The sequence below is a fragment of the Typopeltis vanoorti genome, chromosome 1 (assembly GCF_054136105.1).
Source record: "Typopeltis vanoorti isolate ZY-2024b chromosome 1, IOZ_Tvanoo_1.0, whole genome shotgun sequence".
Lineage (NCBI taxonomy): Eukaryota > Metazoa > Arthropoda > Arachnida > Uropygi > Thelyphonidae > Typopeltis > Typopeltis vanoorti.
This window is the reverse complement of record NC_143549.1, coordinates 107883372-107906067: the sequence shown is the minus strand read 5'-3', so window position 1 is coordinate 107906067 and position 22696 is coordinate 107883372. Positions and strand designations below refer to the sequence as shown.

General features: G+C 33.7%; 1 protein-coding gene across 4 annotated transcripts in view; it reads right to left on the bottom strand.

Annotated features, from left to right (window-relative positions):
- The window catches only part of mor (SWI/SNF- related protein mor), a 442374-nt gene that overhangs the window by 336252 nt on the left and 83426 nt on the right, over positions 1-22696 (bottom strand). For all 4 annotated transcript variants that reach the window (XM_090398829.1, XM_090398819.1, XM_090398811.1 and 1 more), the window contains exon 4: positions 18249-18499. In XM_090398829.1, coding sequence (XP_090254955.1) covers positions 18249-18499 — 251 coding nt within the window. The remainder of the gene's footprint in view (positions 1-18248; positions 18500-22696) is intronic.

The window sequence follows — 22696 nt, the reverse complement described above, 5'->3', positions numbered from 1 at the left end:
AGAATGGGTGATCTTTAAAGTGTAAGTTTATTTTAAAAGGCCTTGGATCCAGTTAATTTTGTAGTTAGTTCATCATCATCATCATCATCAAATTCCTGCCATGTACCCTCAAGGGGTGTACAGGATATGATAGTACTACATGAAAAAAATTACATCATTACTAACTTCCTATCTACAATTTTCCTCCAAATCAGTCTGTTATTTGTCAAGACTCCAACATTATCAGAGCTTATATTTCTATCATCTAAAGCACTTTGTACCGTATCAATCCACTTATATCTTGGTCTTCCTCTGGGTCGTTTCGCTGCCAACCTGGCAGAGAACACTTGTTTTGCTAATCTTTCCTCGCCCATTCTATTTAAGTGACCATACCACCTGAGATTAGCTCTGCTAACGCATTCCTGGATGTTGACAATGTCAAGTTCTTTCCTAATATCCTCATTTTTAATATGATATTGCCATTGATGCCATCTGTTCATGCCTATAATCTTTCTCAGGACTCTCATATCTGCGGTCTCTAGTCTTTTACTTCTGACCCAGCTCTCAGATCCATAAGTTAAAACTGGTTTGAACACTGTCTTGTATACAGCTAATTTAGTCTTCCGACTAATTTCTCTCTTATTCCATTGTAGTTAGTTGTGTAATTTTATTTGAAGTGTATATATTGTTTTTGTTTTATTAAATGTGTATATTTTGTATTTGGTCTTGAGTCAGTGATTTTTCGGATTTTGAAAGAAATAGTAAAAAGTCATCGCACCAATCAGAATTGAACCCTTGTGCATATAAATAAAAACACTCGGAAATTAGAAATAATCATTACAGAGAAAATCTCATAACAAATGAGGATTGATAATAAATAAATTAATAAATAATCCCCCTCTGTATAACAATTGGTAACAGAGATCAAATCTCTTTATAACAATGTGATTATGATAATGAATAACACTAAATACAATATGCACCCTTGTCTCACAGATGTATTTAACATCAAACCATCATCCTGTCACTCAATTGTAATTACTGATGTAAACTCTGATATAAACTATGTATTACTCAATATAATGCCCCATTTACACCAGATAATTGTAGTATTTTGAACAGCTTTTCTTTTGACACTTTGTCCTATGACTTTTCCAAATCTATAAATCAAATACAGATTCTTGTTCCATTCTCATGATTTCTCAACTATTTGTCTTCAAGGGAAAATCTGATCCTCATAACCTTTATTTCTGGCTTGTTCTTCTCCAGCTTCCAACCACAATTTTTCTTAGCTTTTGTTCAAGTATACTAAAATAAAACTTACCAGGAACACTCAGTATGGAAATTACCTCAGTAATTCTCATTTCGTTCATTTCCTTTTTAATAGATGGATACAATTTGAGCTCTACTCCAATCATATGTAACTTGACCCTCTGAGCAAGCCTTTCAGTGCAGCAACTTTAAAACAGGGTTTGCTTAATGGTCAAAGACAAATAACTATAAACAAGCTTCTCCAATGACTTTAAGAAATGAAGAGAACCAATTGGGGATTCTGACCTAATGTCCAATCCTTACAAGGGGAGAAAAAGGGAAATGAACGAAATGAGAATTACTGAGGTAATTTCCATACTGAATGTTCCTGGTGAGTTTCATTTTAGTATACTTAAGGATTGGACTAATGTCCTTTGCTTATTAGTAGTATACCTACTACTGGATACACTGGGTACTGGCCAAACGAGGATGGCCTCACAAATTGGGATTTAGCGAAACAAACTGTACTCTTTACTGGCTTAAACCACAAAAAAAATCATGGAACAACATGGATTTCATGCAAGCTGAGGTGTGACCTGGATAAACAAGACCCCTGCTGTTTCATCAGAGAACCAGAGAGAGCAATGAGAAGTCTGCTACTAGAACAGAATCAACTTCAAAAATCTACAAGAAGAACAAACTCAATGTCAGAAGAACTGAAGATGGCAAACCATCAATATAAAGAATATTAATGGAAAGGAAACTGAGTTTCCAGAAGAATTGGAAAACTACCATATGGACATAATAGACATCACTGAAACAAAGAAAAGCAAGTGAGGTCTTAATAAATAATAAGTATAGGATGTTATAATTGCACAATAATAATCAAGAAAAGGAAGAAGCAGCAATAGCATTCAACACCACACTAGATTTTAATTAGAAGGGAGTTTCAAGTAGAGCTATGCCTGCAAAATTCAAAATAAGGAAATGGGGAAATACTGTTATCACCATCATAATTAATTTCTTGATATGTACCCGCAAGGGATGTTCAGTTACTATGATAGTACTACATGATTAAGTTTACATTATCATTACTCTCCTATTGGGGGGGGGGCTTAAGGGTCAAAGCTGTATAAATGAAAGGAGACCTCCACATAGCCTTTAAAGAAATGGGGAAAACCGACCAGGGCTTCTGACCTAATGTACAATCCTCACCTTCTAGTGGTGCACCCTGTTAGGTATCTAACTGGATACTGAACAAACAAGGATGGGCTGGCAATTTGGGATTTAGCCAACCAAATTGTATTCTTAGTGGCTTAAACCACGATATAAAATTATGGTGCAACATGACGAATTTCATGCTGGCTGGGGCATTGCCCAGTTAAACAAGGCCCGCATTGTTTTCGCCAGAGAACCAGGGTGAACAGCGTAAAGCAGTCTACTGGAACAAATCCTAAAACACGCCCCAACTCAACATCACTAGAGTTCAACATAACAAGCCTGAAATGCAAAGAAATGGAGCAAGCTGAGGAAATGAATGAATAAGTACCAGATTGAGATAATACAGGTGACTGAAACAAAAAGGACAAAAACTGGTGATATTTCTCTGAGCAATAAATACAAAATGTTATATTCAGGCAATGACAAGGAAAAGAAGGAGTAGCCATTGTATTCAACACTAAATACAAGGCTAATCTTCTTGAATGGTAGCCAATATTAAGTAGAGTGATGTGGGCAAATATCAGAATGTGGAACTGGACAATGAGATTTATTTGTGGCTATGGTCCCACAGAAGGTTCCACTAAGATAGAAGTGGAGAAATTTTTTTGAGGCTTTAGAGAAAGCAACTGACACAATGAAAAATGAAAAGTTGGTCCTTGTTGGGGATCTAAATAGCAGAGTAGGAAATTATTGTCATATATACAAAAATATTTTGGGAACATTTGGAGAAAAGGGCAAAGCTAATAATAATGGCAAATACTTGTTGGATTTCTGCTAAGGACATGGACTAGTTATTACTAACACATTATTCCAACATAAAAATGTACACAAATCCACATGAAGAGAAGAGGCAAGGAATAAGAAAAGTCTCATTGACTATGTTATTGTTAATAGTGATGTTTCCTCTCTGGTGCAGGACACTAGGGTGTACAGAGGATTTGAAATTGGAAGTGATCTTCATTTAGTCTTTAGCAGCACAAAATTGAATTTCATATTGAAAAGAATAACATTTATGAAAAAAATGAAAGAGTTTGGGAACAGGAACCAAGCCGTGGAGATTCAGTGGCAAGCCCTGAAGAAAAAAAAAGTCAAGCCTAGTTGTCTTAAAGTGGCAGCCCCACCACTAGGATACCTATCGTCATGCTAGTCACTTGACATAGGGAAACACATATTACTTTTAAGTCTCAACGAAATCCAAACCGGATAGAAAACATGGGAAATGACCACAAACTGGAAAAGATTAAGAAGCTTTGGAAAAAGAAATACATGGGGTGAAATATGCTACATGGAACATTAGAAGCATAGCATATAAAGAAGAAGAATTAGATACAATTTTAAATGACGAAAATATAGAAATTGCAGTTCTTACAGATACAAAAAAGAAACAGCTAACTACAATATCATATATAGTGGAGTGGACAAACAAACACATGCAAAAGCTGGTGTAATTATTCGGATCCATAAATCAATTAAAGCAAAAATAACTCATTATACATACTGGAATGAAAGAATATTAGAAGTGCAATTAAAATTAAATAAAGAAAATTTAACAACTGGAGTGTATGTCCCTGAAGAAGGAAAAAAAGAAGAAAATGATTACTTTTACAAAGAGTTACAAGGAATATATGAAAAATTAAATAAAATAGACGATATAATTATAGCCGGAGATTTTAATGCCAGAATAGGAATGAAAAAAATTAACAATAATATACAAAAATTTGAAGAACCAACAGTGTACAAAAATGGAAAGCAACTCATTTATACAATATATAATAATTTAAAAATAATGAATAGATTTTACAAACATAAAAATATACATAAATATATGTGGTGTGCAAGAGAACAAAAATTAGTGATAGACTACTTTATAGCAAATGAAAAAGCAACAAACCACTTTCTAGAAGTTGAAGTTAGAAGAGGGCTAGAAATTGACACAGATCACTATTTAGTACAGGCAAAACTAAGATTTCCACCAAACTGGCTACAAAAAATACAAAAAAGTAAACAAACTAGAGAAACAAAATCTAATTACAAAGTAAGACTACTAAATGATTCAAGTATAAGAAATTTATTCCAACAGAGGATTAATAACTACTTAGAAAAGATACAAGAAAATGAAGACATTGAGAAAGAATGGAATAATATAAAAGAAATCATTGCATCAGCAGCATATGAAAGTCTAGGAACACACAAAAAATATCATAAAAATAAAAAATTACATATATGAGACAATGAAATAAAAACAATAATTGAAAATAAAAAGCTGGCTTTTAAAAGATGGTTAAGTAGCAAAAAACAAGAAGATGAAAAGAAATGTAAAAAAAGATGAGCCAAAAGAGAAACCAGAAAGAGAGACAGAGAAAGCTGGGAAAAATTTGTATCATATCTAGAGAAAATGACATATACAAAATAAGACCCAGTGCATACAAAATACTAAAACACATGAATGCAGATATAAAAGAAACTGCAAATATAAATTGTGAAATAGATGTAAAAGAGTTCTTGGATTACTTTACAGATCTTTGGATGGATAATACTGGCTTCAAAAATTACACCAGAAACTTACAAAATACCTTAAATGATATGATAACAATGAAAGAATTAAAGGACAACCTAAATAAAATAAAAAATGACAAATCAGCAGGAGAAGATGGGATAAACTCCAAACTGTATAAATTCTGTAAAAAAATTTCGTGAAAGATTTCTAAAATTTTTAAATAAAATATATATACATATATATATATACAAATATATATATATACAAATACCAATAGAATGGAATACAAGCATAGTAACACCTATATTTAAAAAAGGGGATAGAACAAAACCTGCTAACTACAGAGGTATTAGTTTATTGAATACATGTTACAAAATATATAGTAGAATACTTAATGAAAAACTAAAAATATACAGTGAAAAAATATTATTAGAATGTCAAAATGGATTTAGAAAAGGATGCTCTACAATGGATGCAGCTTTCTGTTTAAAACTACTTATAGAAAAAAGAAGAGAATTTAATTTGGAAACTCGTCTTTTGTTTATAGATTATGAAAAAGCATTTGACAAAGTAAAAAGATATATACTGTTTGACATATATATATATATATATATTATATTACAAAGAATAAATATACTTAATATTTTCTACATGCAATATTGAATATATATATAAAGATAATGAAATAAAAATAAATGAAAAATTGTCTGAAAATCTATAAACCAAGGAGTAAGACAGGGATGCCCTCTATCTCCAACACTTTTCAATATTTACATTAATGAAATATTAATACAGTGGAACACCTTAAACAATCAAGGTATAGAAATATCCCATAACAACAAAATAAATATGCTATTATTTGCAGATGATCAGATAATAATATCAGATAAGGAATACAATGACTGCAGATGGCCAGTAACCCTCTCAGTCAAAATTTTAACCCACTAAAAAGACTCATGAAGATAGCAAACGGACAAACTTTTTTGGTAACGATCCAGCTTGGAATAAGGATTCGAGAAGAAAATTATCAAAAACAAAAAAAAAGCAGAAATACACCTATTGGAATATAGCCACCTGGAATGTGAGAAGTATCCACCACAAAATCATAGAACTGGACCAAGCACCAGAAAAAAATGTGAAAATAGCAGTAATTACAGAATCTAAAAAAAAAAAAAGCAGAGAGAGGAACAGACGAAACTGAAAATTATATCTATATATACAGTGGGATAAAAGCAGAAGAGAGAGCTAAATCTGGTGATCTTTATACATAAGTGAATAATGATCTTTCTACATAACTCTCTTAGAAACAATATAATCCATTACAACTTTTGGAGTGATAGAATAATAGAAATGAGAATTAAAATAGACAGAGGCTATATGACAGTAATTGGAACTTATGCACCTGAAGAAGGAAAAGAGGAGGACTCAGAAAACTTCTACACCCAACTGCAGAACATATTAAATAAGACCAATCCTAAGGATCACATTTTGGTAATAGGAGATCTCAACGCAAGAATTGGCAATAAACCATATAAACCAAACATAGGACCTATTGGAGAACTTAACTGTAATAGAAATGGAAATAGATTAAGAGATTTTGAATTAAATATATATACACCTGTTGCTCCACAGATACACCTGTGAAGCAAGAGACACAAGAAGCATTATTGATTACATAATCAGCAATATCAAAATGTCAGAAATGATAATAGATACAAGAGTATACAAAGGATCTGAAATAGAATCAGATCATTACCTTTTAATTGGAAAAATAAAATGGGAACCAAGATTGAAAACAACAAAAAAGCACAAGGAAAATAGAAATTCTGAATCTTTCAAAGTTATACTTTTGGACGATAGTAGTATTAAAGACTTGTACGAAAAAAGAATAAACTGGATGACAAGTATAAAACAAAATCAGACAAACCTAAAAACCATAATGACAAAAGCTGCAAAAGAAAGTTTAGGAAAAAAGAAAAAGTGGAAAAGAAAAAGAGGCCTTAAGGACTGGGATGATGAAATTAAATGCATTATTGAAGAAAAGAAAAAAAGCATATAAAAACTGGCTCAACCTAAAAACAATAGAATCAAAAATCGAATACAACGAGAAAAAAAAAAGCAACAGCAAAAGCAGCATGCAGGAGAATAAACAGAAACAGATAGAACAATTTTGTAACAAAATTAGAGAGAGACTGTATGCTAAAAAGACCTAATGCATATAAAATCCTCAAAGATCTAAGCAATGAAACTAGAGAAAAAGCAGATATTAATACCATTAAAATAGAAACATGGCAAAATCATTACCAAGATCTATGGTGTGATGAAAACATTCAAAACAGAAAACTACCCTTTGTAAACATCTCTGATAACTTGGAAAACATCACTCTAGAAGAATTAACAGAAGCATTAACCCAAAGCAAAACAGGAAAGGCTCCAGGAGAAGACAATATAAACTTGGAACTTATCAAATATGCAGGACTTGAATTCTCACTCAGGTTACTTAACTTTTATAATATGATCTGGAAAGAAGGAAAATGCCCACAAGATTGGACCAAAGCAATAGTTATTCCCATCTAAAAAAAAGAACACAAATCTGATTGTAACAATTAGTGGAATCAGCTTACTTAGTACCTGTTATAAAGTACACGCAAAAATCTTAGCATAAAAACTTAAACGTACAGTAGAACCCAAAATTAACAGAAGAGCAAAATGGATTCAGAAAAGGCAGGTCTTGCATAGACTCGGCATTTACATTAAAATTATTAATTGAAAAACACAGAGAAATGAACACAGAAACACACATAGCTTTTATAGATTACACCAAAGCATTTGATAATCAGATTACACCAAAGCATTATCAGAGAAAAACTATGGGAAATCCTAGAAGAATATGAAATACCAAACCAACTCTTTAGAGCCTTATATAATATATATCAAAATAATAAAATATCTGTGAAGTACAATAATTCAACATCAAGCTGGAAACCAATAAATCAAGGAGTACGTCAGGTTTGCCCTCTCTCACCGGTTTTATTTAATATATACATGGATAAAATCATAAAAGAATGGAAGATAACTAATGAAGGAGGATTCAAGATAAACCGTAAAGATTAGCTATTCTTCTTTTTGCTGATGACCAAATAACCCCTGGAAATAACGAAGATGAACTACAAAAATCATTATGCAGTCTAAATAATTTGATAAAAACATATGGTATGGAAATATCAACAGACAAAACAAAAGTCATGGCTTTCAAAGGTGTTAATCCAATAAGAAGCAAAATAGTAATAAACAACAAAATAATAGAGCAATTAAATACATTCAAATATTTAGGTTGCACAATGTTATATGAAAATGAAGCTGATATAGAACCAAAGATATCAAACTTTTTAAAAGTAACAGGCATTATAAATAAAATTTTTAAACCCAATTATGTACAAAAACACACACGAATAAGAATCTACAATACAGTTCCTAAACCAACCTTACTTTATGGCAGTGAGATATGGACAATAAAAAAAGCAGATGAAAGAAGAATTGAATCATCCGAAATGAAATTTCTGCACAGAACTGAAGGAGTAACAATAATGGACAAAATGAAAAGCAGCAAAATCAGAAAAAAACTTGGAATTACAACCTCCCTAAATGAAACATTGGTTTGCTATAGAGAAAAATGGAACGAAAAAGATGGAATTGAGTCCGGAACAGGCTACTTGGCCTATAAGCCTGGAAAGGAAGAAGAAGAAGGAAGACAATTTACAAAGAGCAATATATAATTTAAACATTATAGAAGAACAGTTTGGAATGAAAATTTCCATAGATAAAACTAAAACAATGGCATTTTGTGGACAACTCCAGTTAGAAGCAAAATAGTTATTAATAATAAAATAATAGAACAGATACATACTTTCAGTTATCTTGGATGTGAAATATCATACGAAGGAGAAAAAGACATAAAATTAAAAACTTCAAAATTTTTACAGATTATAGGTCGGCCTAATAAATAGAACACTAAATCCAAATATAATACAAAAAGAAACACGCTTGAAAATATACAATACTTTAGCAGTGCCCACATTATTATATGGTAGTGAAATTTGGGCAATAAACAAACAAGATAAACAAAGAATAAAAACAAGTGAAATGAGATTTATGAGAAGAACTGCAAAATACACATTATTAGATCAAAAAAAGGAGCGAAGACATTTTAAAAGAACTAAAAACAAAATCAATAGAAGAAAAACTGAACAATTATAAACAAAAATGGATTGAACATGTAAACCGAATGGCCAACACCTGACATCCTAAACAAATACTAAAATATAAGCCAACTGGAAAAAGAAGGCAGGGTAGACCTAAAAAAAAAAAAGAAAGAAAAAAAAAAGGATATTGGATGGATAGTAAGACCAGAACAGACCAATACAGTCTATACCCGTAATTAGTATTATGGTGATGCCCTGAAGAAAACACTAATTGATTCAGCCAGAGAGGCATGTGGTGAGATTGTCAGCTAGGATAGAAAAATCAGAACTCCATGGTGGACACAGGAAGTTAAAGAGGCAGTGAAGGAAAAGAAGAAAGCATATCAAAAGTCAGCTGTGCTCTTAGAGAATACAGAGACAAATGTAAGAAAGCTAAACACTGTGTTAAACTAGCTAAACAAAAGTCTATGTAAGAACATAGAAAATAAATATCAAGGTGGCAGCAAGATATTCAGGAAGTTGTTTGAAGAAGCTTAGAAATGGAGGAAAGTGCTGTAAAAGGAATTAAGAGATGATAAAGGTGACATGAAAACATAAAGTGCTCAGTAAAACGTGTCTTAGAAGATAGAAATATAAGATCTGACAATGTTGGAATCTTGACAGGTAACAGATCTGGAGGAAACTTGTAGTTAGTAATGATGTAAATTTTTCATATAGTACTATCATATCCTGTACACCCCTTGAAGGTACATGTCAGGAATTTGATGATGATGATTCTTTTAGGGCATCTGCAGACTTATTTGCTAGGAACTTTTGATATGCTTTCTTCTTTTGCAGGATTACTTCCTTAATTTCTTGTATCTACCATAGTGTTATTATTTTTATATCCTTGCGGACAACTTCACCACAAACTTCCCTAGCTTAATCAATCAACGTCTTCTTTAGAGTTTGCCACCGAGGCTCCAAAGGTTTGGTTCTTGTTTTCAATTTTTTTTTTCTTTCCCTTAATGTTTGTATAATCAAGTCTACAATTTACCTGTAAAGCTGCTCAACTTGAATTATTTTTAATGGTCACTTTCAATTCAAATCCTCTGTATACTCTTGTATCCTGAAGCAGCATGACAACATCACTATCAACAATGACGTAGTCAGTTAGGCTTTTCATATTTCTTGTGTCTTCTTTCCATGTGAGCTTGTGCACATCTTTATGCTGAAACATGGTGTTAGTAATGACTAGTCCATGTACTGAGCAGAAATCCAGTAATTACTTACCATTATTATTAGCTTTGCTTACCATTATTATCAAAAAAATTTCTCCACCTCTTTCTTAGAAGAAACTTCTGTGGGACCATAGGCACAAATAAGTTTTATTGTCCATTTCCCATTTTTGAAGTTTGCCCACATAACTCTATTTGAAACTGCCATCCAATCAAGAAGTTTATCGTGTCTGGTATTGAATGCTATCACTACTCCTTCCTTTTCTTGATCATTATTGCCTGAAAGTAACATCCTATACTTATTTAGTAAGAGCTCACCTGTCTTCTTCTTCTTCGTCTCAGTAATGCCAATTATGTCCAAGTGATACTTTTCCAGTTCTTCTCCAAGTTCAATTTCCTTTCCATTAATACTTCTTATATTGATGCTTTCTATTTTCAGTTCTTCTGATGTTGGGTTCATTCTTCTTCTTCTTCCAGATGTTGAGTTGGAGCTTGTTTCAGTAGCTGACTTTTCACTGTTGGCCCTGGTTCCCTGATGAAAACAGTGGAAGCCCTCGTTTAACAGGGCAACACTCCAGCCAGCATGAAATCTCATGTTGTACCAGCATATGCATTTGCAGTTTAAGCCATAGAAAGTATATATATATAATTTGGGTGGCTAAGTTACAAACTAACTACCAGCCCATCCTCGTTTGTTCAGTACTCAGTAACCTGTTTTGTTAACAAAAATTACTGTTCTCTTAGGACTCTAAATAAAAAAATAACCCCTCATTTTGTGTTTGAAAGATTCTTTATCTATAATAGAAAAAAATTCTAAATTTCTGATTTAGAATTTGTTTTTGACCAATTTTTTTTATTTAAATGTACAATTTGTACATATTTGGTTTTTTTTGAAGATTTCAGATAAGTGATTCTATTATTGTGCATTGGTACTCTTCCATGTTGTCATTTTTTTGTTTCATGGGTGGAGTCATTTTTTTATGTGACTCAACCCATGAAAGGTTGTAGTACATGAACTTACAGTACATTAGCACCATGGGTAGGCTAAGGATATTTTTTTTAATCAATTTTTCTGGGTTTTTTTCTGTCTCTACTTTTATCTGTCTGGAAACCCTACTGTGGGGACCTAATGTGGAATATTTTTAAGCCCGTCAGGTTTACAAATAAGTGGACAGTGGTCTCACCCCAAATGATGAACTACATTTCTCACCTAAAGATAATCACAGATATCCATACCCACAGCCTGGTGGCAGGAACAGGTATGCTAACCACTCAGTCAGCCAGCCAGGCCAGCAATCTTGCTGGTTCCCATTAATACTCTATGTTCTGTGGTCAGTACAGTTTCCTGCCAATCGTTAGTGTTTTTTTGCCATTAGTGTGCGATTTTTTACTCTACTGACATATTTGCTACAAAATTCAGTTTGTTATCGTGAAGGTTTTGAGTTTTTTTATACTGTTTATAATAGTGAGCTTAAAATAGACTTGGTTCTTTGTTCTATGGCTAAAGCTTTTTCTGCAGTAGGCTATTATCTTGTTTTCTTTCTTTCTGTTATGTATATCTCAACCCTGATTTGTCCTTTTTTATTCTTTACTTAAACTCCGTGACATTGTCGTGAATGGTCAACTGCCGACTGCTGCCATTTATTTATTTCTAATAGATCTTATGTTCCAATGCTCTGTAATTGAACAAATTTATTTGTTTTATGACTACGCCAGTTAGACTATGTATTGAGAGCAAGATTATAAGATTTTAAACAAAAGACAAAGCAGATATTGTTAGCAATCCCCATTTATGTTAATCTTTACCTTTAATTAGTCATGGCTTAATTATTGATCACTTAAACTTTATCTTATGCAGATTTGAAATTTTTAGGATAGTGCATTGACAGAATCAGTCCAATGTATAGTTCACAAACAATTTAATTAAATCAAAAACAAATATTTCAGTCTGATCCACATTAACATATATATCATCATCGTCGTCATCATCATCAAATTCCTGCCACGTACCCTCAAGGGGTATACAGGATATGATAGTACTACATGACAAAAATTACATCATTACTACCTTCCTATCTACAATTTTCCTCCAAATCAGTCTGTTACTTGTCAAGACTCCAACATTATCAGATCTTATATTTCTATCATCTAAGGCACTTTGTACCGCATCAATCCACCTATATCTTGGTCTTCCTCTGGGTCATTTTGCTGCCAACCTGGCAGAGAACACTTGTTTTACTAATCTTTCCTCGCCCATTCTGTTTAAGTGACCAACCACCTGAGATTAGCTCTGCTAATGCATTCCTGGATGCCGACAATGTCAAGTTCTTTCCTAATATCCTCGTTTTAATATGATATTGCATTTGATGCCATCTGTTCACGCCTATAATCTTTCTCAGTACTCTCATATCTGCGGTCTCTAGTCTGGTCAAGTGTTTTACTTCTGACCCAGCTCTCAGATCCATAAGTTAAAACTGGTTTGAACACTGTCTTGTATACAGCTAATTTAGTGTTCCGACTAATTTCACTCTTATTCCATATGAATTTATTCAATTGACTTCCCACCATACCAGCTTTGCTGATTCTGTTGTCTATTTCTATATTTAATTAACCATCTTCAGTAAAAATCGTGCCTCAGTAGCTGAAATGTTTTGGTTCTCCATTCACAACACAGTTGACATTTTCAATGTCTTTGTCTTTTTATTGCTGACCTTCATACCATATCTATTACAACAGCTATTCAATTTAGTCAGAGAATCTTGCAGACTTGTAGCGGATTTATTTAGAAGTATAACATCATCCGCATAAAGTAAAGAGCTGATATTAACATCTCCAATTTTGATATCATGTTTAATACCACTTTCCTTCATAATGTGATCCATATAGATAATGAATAACAGAGGGGATAATGTACATCCTTGTCTCACACCAGATTTAACATTAAACCATCTTCCTGTACTTCCTTCAATTCTAACTGCTGACTTACAACTCAAATAAAGAATAAGTATTGCTTGATATAATGACTCATTGACACCATATAACTGGCACCTTGTCATATGCCTTTTCCAAATCGACAAAACTTAAATACAGATCTTTATTATATTCCCATGCTTTCTCGACTATTTGTCGTAAAGTGAAGATCTGATCCTGAGAGCCTCTGTTTGGCCTGAATCAAGCTTGTTCTTCAACAAGCTTTTCTTCCACAATTCTTCTCAACCGTTTCTCAAGTATACTTGCATAGATCTTGCCAGGAACACTCAGTAGGGAAATACCTCTGTAATTCTCACATTCAGTTTTATTTCCCTTTTTATATATTGGTACTATGAGAGCTCTACTCCAATCATCGGGAATTCGTCCCTCTGTCCAGGCTTTCTGAACAATGCAGTGCAGCCACTGTAAGACTCTTATACCACCATACTTCAGCATTTCTGGTCGAATATCATCTACTCCTGCTGCCTTTCCACATTCAAGCCTTTGATGGCTTTTTCTACTTCAAGTATGGATATGTATTCCTGACTGCATGCCTGGTCAGTGTTTTTTTATCACTGTGCTATCATCATTGCTTGTTTCATTTAGCAGTTTTTCAAAGTAATTACTCCATACTTCAAGGATATCTTTTTTCTCCCGTTTTCATGTCACCTTTATCATCTCTAACTCCTTTTACAGCACTCTTTTCTCCATTCCTAAGCTTCTTCAATAACCTCCAGAATATTTTGCCACCTTCTTGATATTTATTTTCTATATTCTTGCCAAAGTCCTCCCATGACTTTTGTTTAGCTAGTTTTACACAGTGTTTAGCATTCTTGCATTTGTCTCTATATTCTCTAAGAGCACAAGCTGACTTATTTGACAGAAACTTTTGATATGCTTTCTTCTTTTCCTTCACTGCCTCTTTAACTTCCTGTGTCCACCAGGGAGTTCTGATTTTTTTATCCTTGCAGACAACCTCACCACATGCCTCTCTGGCTGAATCAATCAATGTTTTCTTCAGAGTTTGCCACTGAATCTCCAAGGTTTGATTCCTGTTCTCAAACGCTTTCATTTTTTCTTCAATAATCTTTGTGTATTTTAGTCTACAGTTCACATCTGAGAGCTGCTCAACTTTTATTCGCTTTAAAACTTTCTTACATGTCATTCTTTTCAATATGAAATTTAATTTTATCCTGCTCAAGACTAAATAGTGATCACTTCCAATTTCAAATCCTCTGTACACTCTGGTGTCCTGCACCAGGGAGAAAACATCACTATCAACAACAACATAGTCAATGAGACTTTTCTTATTCCTTGCCTCTTCTCTCCATGTGAATTTGTGCACATTTTTATGTTGGAACATGGTGTTAGTAATAACCAGTCCATGTCCTGAGCAGAAATCCAACAGGTATTTGCCATTATTATTAGCTTTGCTCTTTTCTCCAAATTTTCCCAAAATATTTTTGTATGTCTCACAATCATTTCCTACTCTGCTATTTAGATCCCCAACAAAGACCAACTTTTCCTTTTTCATTGTGTCAGTTGCTTTTTTTAAAGCCTCAAAAAATTCCTCCACTTCTACCTTAGTAGAACCTTCTGTGGGGCCATTGGCACAAATAAGTCTCACTGTCCAGTTCCCCAATCTCATATTTGCCCACATTACTCTACTTGAGACTGGCTGCCATTCAAGAAGATTAGCCTCGTATTTTTTGTTGAATACTATGGCTACTCCTTCTTTTCCTTGATTGTCATTGCTTGAATATAATATTTTGTATTTATTGCTCAGGGAGATCTCACCAGTTTTGGTCTTTGTTGTTTCAGTCACCCCTATTATGTCGATCTGGTACTTATCTAATTCCTCAGCTAGCTCCATTTCTTTGCCATTCAGGCTTCTTACATTGATAGTACCGATCTTTAACTCTGGTGATGTTGAGTTGGGGTTTATTTTCAGATTTGTTCCAGTAGCTGACTTTTCGCTGTTCACCCTGGTTCCCTGGCGAAAATAACGGGGGCCTTGTTTAACCAGGCGATGCCCCAGCCGGCATGAAATTTTGTCATGTTGTACCATCATTTTTTTATTTTGGTTTAACCAATAAGAATATAATTTGGTTGGCTAAATCCCAAATTGCCAGCCCATCCTCGTTCGTTCAGTATCCAAGTAGATACCCAACAGGGTGCACCACGAGAAGGTGAGGATTGGACATTAGGTCAGAAGCCCTGGTCGGTTCTCCGCATTCCTTTAAAGGCTATGTGGAGGTCTCCTCTCAGTTATACAGCTTTGACCCTTAAGCACCCCTAACACACACACACACACACACACACACACACACACACACACAATTGCATTACAAGTCTTTATCAGTTTCAATTCTTCCTGATTCAGACCTAGTTTTATGTTTCTTCCCTTAAAGTCAAATCACAATCTAGAATATCCTGCAAGTCATATATACACAAACTGGAAATAAGGCACACCTTAGCAAGCTTAATTCAATATTAAATTACATTATCCAGTTCAGTACTCTTCTTACTCTTACAATAATTAATTATACACAGTTGAGATTAAGACACCTTGAGTGAGCTTATTTCAATTGTTAACTTAGACAATTTTATTGCACCCATAAGCAGACATGCTTCATATACATTCTTGCTCAGAAATATCACATATACAAGCTTATAATTCTCGTTCAGCAGTGCCTTTTACAGAATCTTTTGATCACACAAAAGTGCTCCTTTTTGTCTTTCTTTCCTTCTGCTGGCTAGTTCTTGATCTGCTAAATCTCTTCTTTGTTCGAGTCATCGATTATTCTATGCCCTTTAGGACCCTTAATATGGTGGCAATGTGCAGCTCTTTCCTAGCGAGATGTCCCGACAAATGGCACAATAGTTCTCATGGCAGCAGCAGACCCAGGCATGAGACAATTGAGAACTGTCAGACCTACGACACTTCTCTTTCAATTATTGACACCCGATCTCACGTAGCGGCAGACCCAGGCAAATTCGGCTTATAAAGGGTCGGACTTCCACTGTATGCACATCTCTCGAAACTTCCATATATGGTAATATATTGACATTCGAACATGACGACTTCATACTTTGCAGATCTTTTGAAATTGCCATATATGGACACGAGTTAACAGCATTACATAATGATGTCATGTGGCACATTATTTTAACCAACGTTTATGGTTCAGTTATTACAATTACAAAAATTATTACAGACAAAATTTTACATTTCTTTAAGTGCAATCTCCCTAGAAAAACATGTAAAAATGAACATAAATTACTTATCATGAGAGTTTTGTAAGGATACAGCACATGGTTTCATTACAGTAGCATTCACTATAGTGAGAGAAGTGGAAAGACAAAAGAGAAGTTGCACACAACAGCTTTAGCAAGGAACCAGAAGGCTCAACTTCCACTCAGCAGGAGACGACTTCCTGCATTTGGCCCTTTCAAAGATTTGAATTTGCTAAATTGTTTAATAGATGTTGCAAGCTGAATACAAAACTTAAGTTTTTAACATAGGCAATTTAAGATATTTTATCTTAAATGCTTTAGCACTTGGTAAGCCAGGGCAAGGATAGGTAATCAGGAGTTTTGTGAGATATGAAAGCCCTCCAGCAAGGATGATTAAAGTTATTCAGTGAGGACAGATGATTAGAATAGGAAAACAGAAAGAGTAATCAGAACATGCAAAGAGACGCAGAAATCATGGATATTATCCCATTTGGTACCATTGAAATGGCAAAAAGATATTATACCGAGATTGGCTGGGTAACAATCAATTCATAAAAAAGCAAAATGAACAACAAAAAGGTCCAGGGTGTTGAGAAAATAAAATTTATCTGGACAATTTGCATTAGATCAATACTAACAGCAAATAATTCAACTCTTCCAGCTTGATCTGTGAAGTGAGAGAAAGAAAGCCAGTTTGAATTATGAACACCGAGGTTTCCAATGAAGATAATCTCACTGTTTGGATAATTAGGTTGTAGCAGGTCAACCTTCAGAGATGAATTATCAAAAAAGATCAAAGTGTTACAGAAATTAGCAGAGTGGTAAAGGCTATAAAATGTGAAATGAAATTTTGAGCTAGATCAGATCATCACTGCATATATTTTTAACAAGTCTCCCACCTATGAAAGGTGGAAAACCTATAATACCCAAGTACAATAGGCAAAAGAAGATTTTTATCATTTTTTTTTTTATATTATGTTTTTTGTTTTTTTTTTGCATAGTCTGCTAGCCCTGTTATAAAAACCATATATGGAAATTTTCAAACTTTTAAAAAAATGTTCAAGCCACTTCAAAATTCCAATAAACAGGGAAGTAGTATCAAAAAGCCATCAATGAAATTTATCTCCCACCTAAAGACAATCACAAATACCTGTGCCAATGGCAGGATTCAAACCAAGGCCTGATTATACCTGTGGGAGGAAAGAGAATATTTTAATCACTTAGCCAACCAGACCAGCTAATGATGAAAAAGAACATTATGAATGTCATCTGGAAATGCTATATTTAAAATATGTAATATTTTAAATATTTTGAATAAACATCAAAAACTAAACCTGCCTCAGTAGCTCAGCTGGAAAGGGCATCTGCTTATTTACCACAAAAGTAAGTTTGAATACCATGTAAGGCATTCAATGCTTGTAAAAGCCTACGCTAGATGAATTTTTATAACTCCTTAAGTGTAAGGCTAATTGTTTTTATTTAAAAATTCTAAATAGCAAAGAGATCCAAGTTTGAAATCGTTAATTTCTAACAAATATGTAATGATCTGATCATCTTTATAAACTCTTCATATTATATTATTAGCTTTCAAGATAATACTAATAAAAATTTGAGTTGATTTACTACTGAATGCACTCAACATCTCAGTGAATTATGAAAAAACATATACATTACCTCCTCCACCTTCTGTAGTAGGTAATGGGGGAAAAACAAGATGACTAGCTTCATCTGGTGATTCACTAATAGTACCTTGGTGACGTTTGATTATATCTTTAAGGCGAGGCACTAGTTGTTTATCTACATCTGGCATTACATAAATATGAGGTAAGGAAAGACATTTATTTTGAACTAGCGTCTTTTCAATAGTCATAAACATCTCTACATTGCGATCCATCCTTGAAGGTGACTGGAAATCAAATCTGCGCCTAAAATTCAGAGAAATTTTTTAATTACAACAAAAAATTTGTGCGATGATATCATAAAACATTTCAAACTTAATTGTACTCTATTAAGACACCAAGATTAATTAATATAGAGAATTTACTCAGAATAAATGAATTAAAACTTATTTATTAAAAAAAAAAATTGTTAAATGAAACTAGCAGTGATGATAGCACAGTGATAAAAAAACACTGACCAGGCATGCCATCAGGAATACATATCCATACTTGAAGTAGAAAAAGCCATCAAAAGTCTAAAATGTGGAAAGGCAGCTGGAGTAGATGATATTCGACCAGAAATGCTCAAGCATGAAGGTATAGAAGTCTTACAGTGGCTGCACTGCATAGTTCAGAAAGCCTGGACAGAGGGACGAATTCCCAATGATTGGAATAGAGCTCTCATAGTACCCATATATAAAAAGGGAAATAAAACTAAATGTGAGAATTACAGAGATATTTCTCTACTGAGTGTTCCTGCTAAGATTTATGTAAGTATACTTGAAAAACAGTTAAGAAGGATTGTGGAAGAGGAGCTTGTGAAGAACAAGCCAGATTCAGACCAAATAGAGGCTGTCAGGATCAGATTTTCACTTTATGACAAATAGTTGAGAACTCATGGGAATATAACAAAGATCTGTATTTAAGTTTTGTAGATCTGGAAAAAGCATATGACAAGATGCCAAGAGAGAAGCTATTCAAAATGCTACAGTTGTATGGTCAGTGGGGGTATTATATCAAGCAATACTTAGTCTTTATTTGAGTTGTAAGTCAGCAGTTAGAATTGAAATACAAGAAGATGGTTTAATATTAAATCTGGTGTCAGACAAGGATATACATTATCCCCTCTGTTATTTATTATCCATATGGATCAACTTATGAAGGAAAGTGATATTAAATCTGATATCAAAATTGGAGATGCTAATATCAGCTCTTTGCTTTTGAGATGTCGCATATAATAATGGTAAATGCCTGCTGGATTTCTGTTCAGGATATGGATTAGTTATTACTAACACCATGTTCCAACATAAAAATATACACAAATTCACATGGAGAGAAGATGCAAGAAATAAGAAAAGTCAATGTTATAGTTGATACTGATGTTTTCCCACTGGCTCAGGACATAAGAGTATATACAGAGAATTTGAAATAGGAAATGATCAATATTTAGTTTTGAGCATAATAAAATACTTTCATATTGAACAGAAGAGTATGTAAGAAAGTTTTAAAACGAATCAAGGTTGAACAGCTTTCAGAGGTGAACTGTAGGCTCAAAAACACAAACATCAGTGAAGAAAAAAATGAAAGAATTTGAAAATAAAAACCAAACTTTAGAGATTCAATGACAAACTAAAAAAAACATTGATCGATTCAGCCAGAGAGGCATGTGGTGAGGTTCCTGTAAGGATAGAAAAATAAGAAATCCATGGTGGACTCAAGAAGTTAATGAGGCAGTGAAGGAAAAGAAGAAAGCATATCAAAAGTTCCTGGCAAATAAGTCAGCTTGTGCTCTAAGAGAATACACAGACAAATGCAAGAATGCTGAACACTGTGTAAAACTAGCTAAACAAAAGTCATGCGAGGACTTTGGCAAGAATATAGAAAATAAAAATTAAGAAGGTGGCAAAATATTCTGGAGGTTGTTGAAAAAGCTTAGAAATGGAGGAAAGAGTGCTGTAAAAAGAATTAGAGATGATAAAGGTGACATGAAAACAGGAGAAAAAGATATCCTTGAAGTATGGAGTAATTACTTTGAAAAATTGCTAAATGAAACCAGCAGTGATAGCACAGTGGGAAAAAACACTCAACAAGCATACAATCAGGAATAGATATCCATACTTGAAGTAGAAAAAGCCATCAAAGTCTTGAAATGTGGTAAGGCGGTAGGAGTAGATGATATTCGACCAGAAATGCTGAAGTATGGTGGTGTAAAGGTCTCACAGTGGCTGCACTGCATAGTTCAGTATGACAAATCAATGGGACATTATATTAAGCAATACTTAGTCTTTATTTGAGTTTTAAGTCAGTAGTTAAAATTGAAGTACAGGAAGATGGCTTAATGTTAAATCTGGTGTGAAACAAGGATGTACATTATCCCCTCTGTCATTCATTATCTATATGGATCACATTATGAAGGAAAGTGGTATTAAACATGATATCAGAATTGGAGATGTTAATGGCAACTCTTTGCTTTATGCATACGATGTTATACTTCTAAATAAATCTGCTACAAGTTTGCAAGATTCCCTGACTAAATTGAATAACTGTTGTAATAGATATGGTATGAAGGTCAGCAATAAAAAGACAAAGACAATGAAAATAGGCAGAATCGTTGAAAATGTCAACTGCGTTGTGAATGGAGAACCTGTGAAATAAGTAAAACATTTCACCTACTTAGGCACAATATTTAGTGAAGATGGTTAATTAAATATGGAAATAGACAATAGAATCAACAAAGCTGGTATGGTAAGAGGTCAATTGAATAAATTCATATGGAATAAGAGAGAAATTAGTCCGAACACTATATTAGCTGTATACAAGACAGTGTTCAAACCAGTTTTAACTTATGGATCTGAGAGCTGGGTCAGAAGTAAAAGACTTGACCAAAGACTAGAGACCGCAGATATGATAGTCCTGAGAAAGATTAGAGGCATGAACAGATGGCATCAATGGCAATATCATATTAAAAAAAACGAGGATATTAGGAAAGAACTTGACATTATCAGCATCCAGGAATGCGTTAGCAGAGCTAATCTCAGGTGGTATGGTCACTTAAACAGAATGGACGAGGAAAGATTAGCAAAACAAGTGTTCTCTGCCAGGTTGGCAGGGAAACGACCCAGAGGAAGACCAAGATATAGGTGGGTTGATACAGTACAAAGTGCCTTAGACGATAGAAATATAAGATCTGGTAATGTTGGAGTCTTGACAAGTAACAGACTGATTTGGAGGAAAATTGTAGATAGAAAGTTAGTAATGATATAAGTTTTTCATGTAGTTCTACCATATCCTATACACCCATTGATGGTACATGTCAGGAATTTGATGATGATGAAAATCATCAAAAACCTGAAATGTGGAAAGGCAGCTGGAGTAGATGAAATTTGGCAAGAAATGGTCAAATATGGAGGTATAAAAGTTTTACAGTGGCTGCATTGTATAATTCATAAGGCCTGGTCAGAGGGTCAAATTTCATATGATTGGAGCAAAGCTCTCATAGTACCATCTGCAAAGAGGGGAAATAAAACTGAATGTAACAATTTACAGAGCTATTTCCTTACTGAGTGCTGCTGATAATATTTAGGCAAGTATACTAAAAATAGCTACGAAAAATTATGGAAGGTAAGCATAGTGAAGAACAAGTTGCATTTAGGCTGTTTTTTGGTTTGTTGATCTGGAGAAGGCATATGACAAGGCCAAAAGGAAAGCTATCCAAAAATGCTACAGTTGTATGGTAAAAATGGGACATCATGCAAACAGTCTCTATTCAAGCTGTAAGTCAGAATTGAAGGAAGTACCGGTAGTTGGTTTGATGTAAAATCTGGTGTCAGACAAGGATGTATATTATCCCCCTCTTTATTCAATATCTATATGGATCACATTATGAAGGAAAAATGGTATTAAATCTGATATCAAAATTGGAGATGTTAATCTGAGCTCTTTACTTTATGCAGATGATGTTATACTTCTGAATAAATCCAATTCATGTCTGCAAGATTCTGTGACTAAACTGAATAACTGCTGTAACAAATTTAGTATGAAAAATCAGTAATAAAAAAAAATTACAATGAAAATAGGCAGAAACATTGAAAACATCAACTGTATCCTGAATGGTGAATAGAACAAGTAAAACATTTCAGATATTTAGACAAAAAATTTCAGTGAGATGGAAAATTAAATATGTGAATAGACAACAGAATCAGTCAAGTTAGTCAAAAAAATTAGTACAAACACAAAACCAGCTGTTTACAAGACAATGTTCAAGCCAATTTTAACTTATGGATCTGAGAGCTGGATTAGAAAGAAAACACTTGATCAAAGACTGGAGACATCTGATATGAGCATTCTGAGAAAGATTAGTGGAGTGAACAGATGGCATCAACAGTAGTATAATTAAAAAATGAGGATAGTAGAAAAGAACTTGTGCAACTGTTAGCATTCAAGAATATGTTAGTAGAACTAATC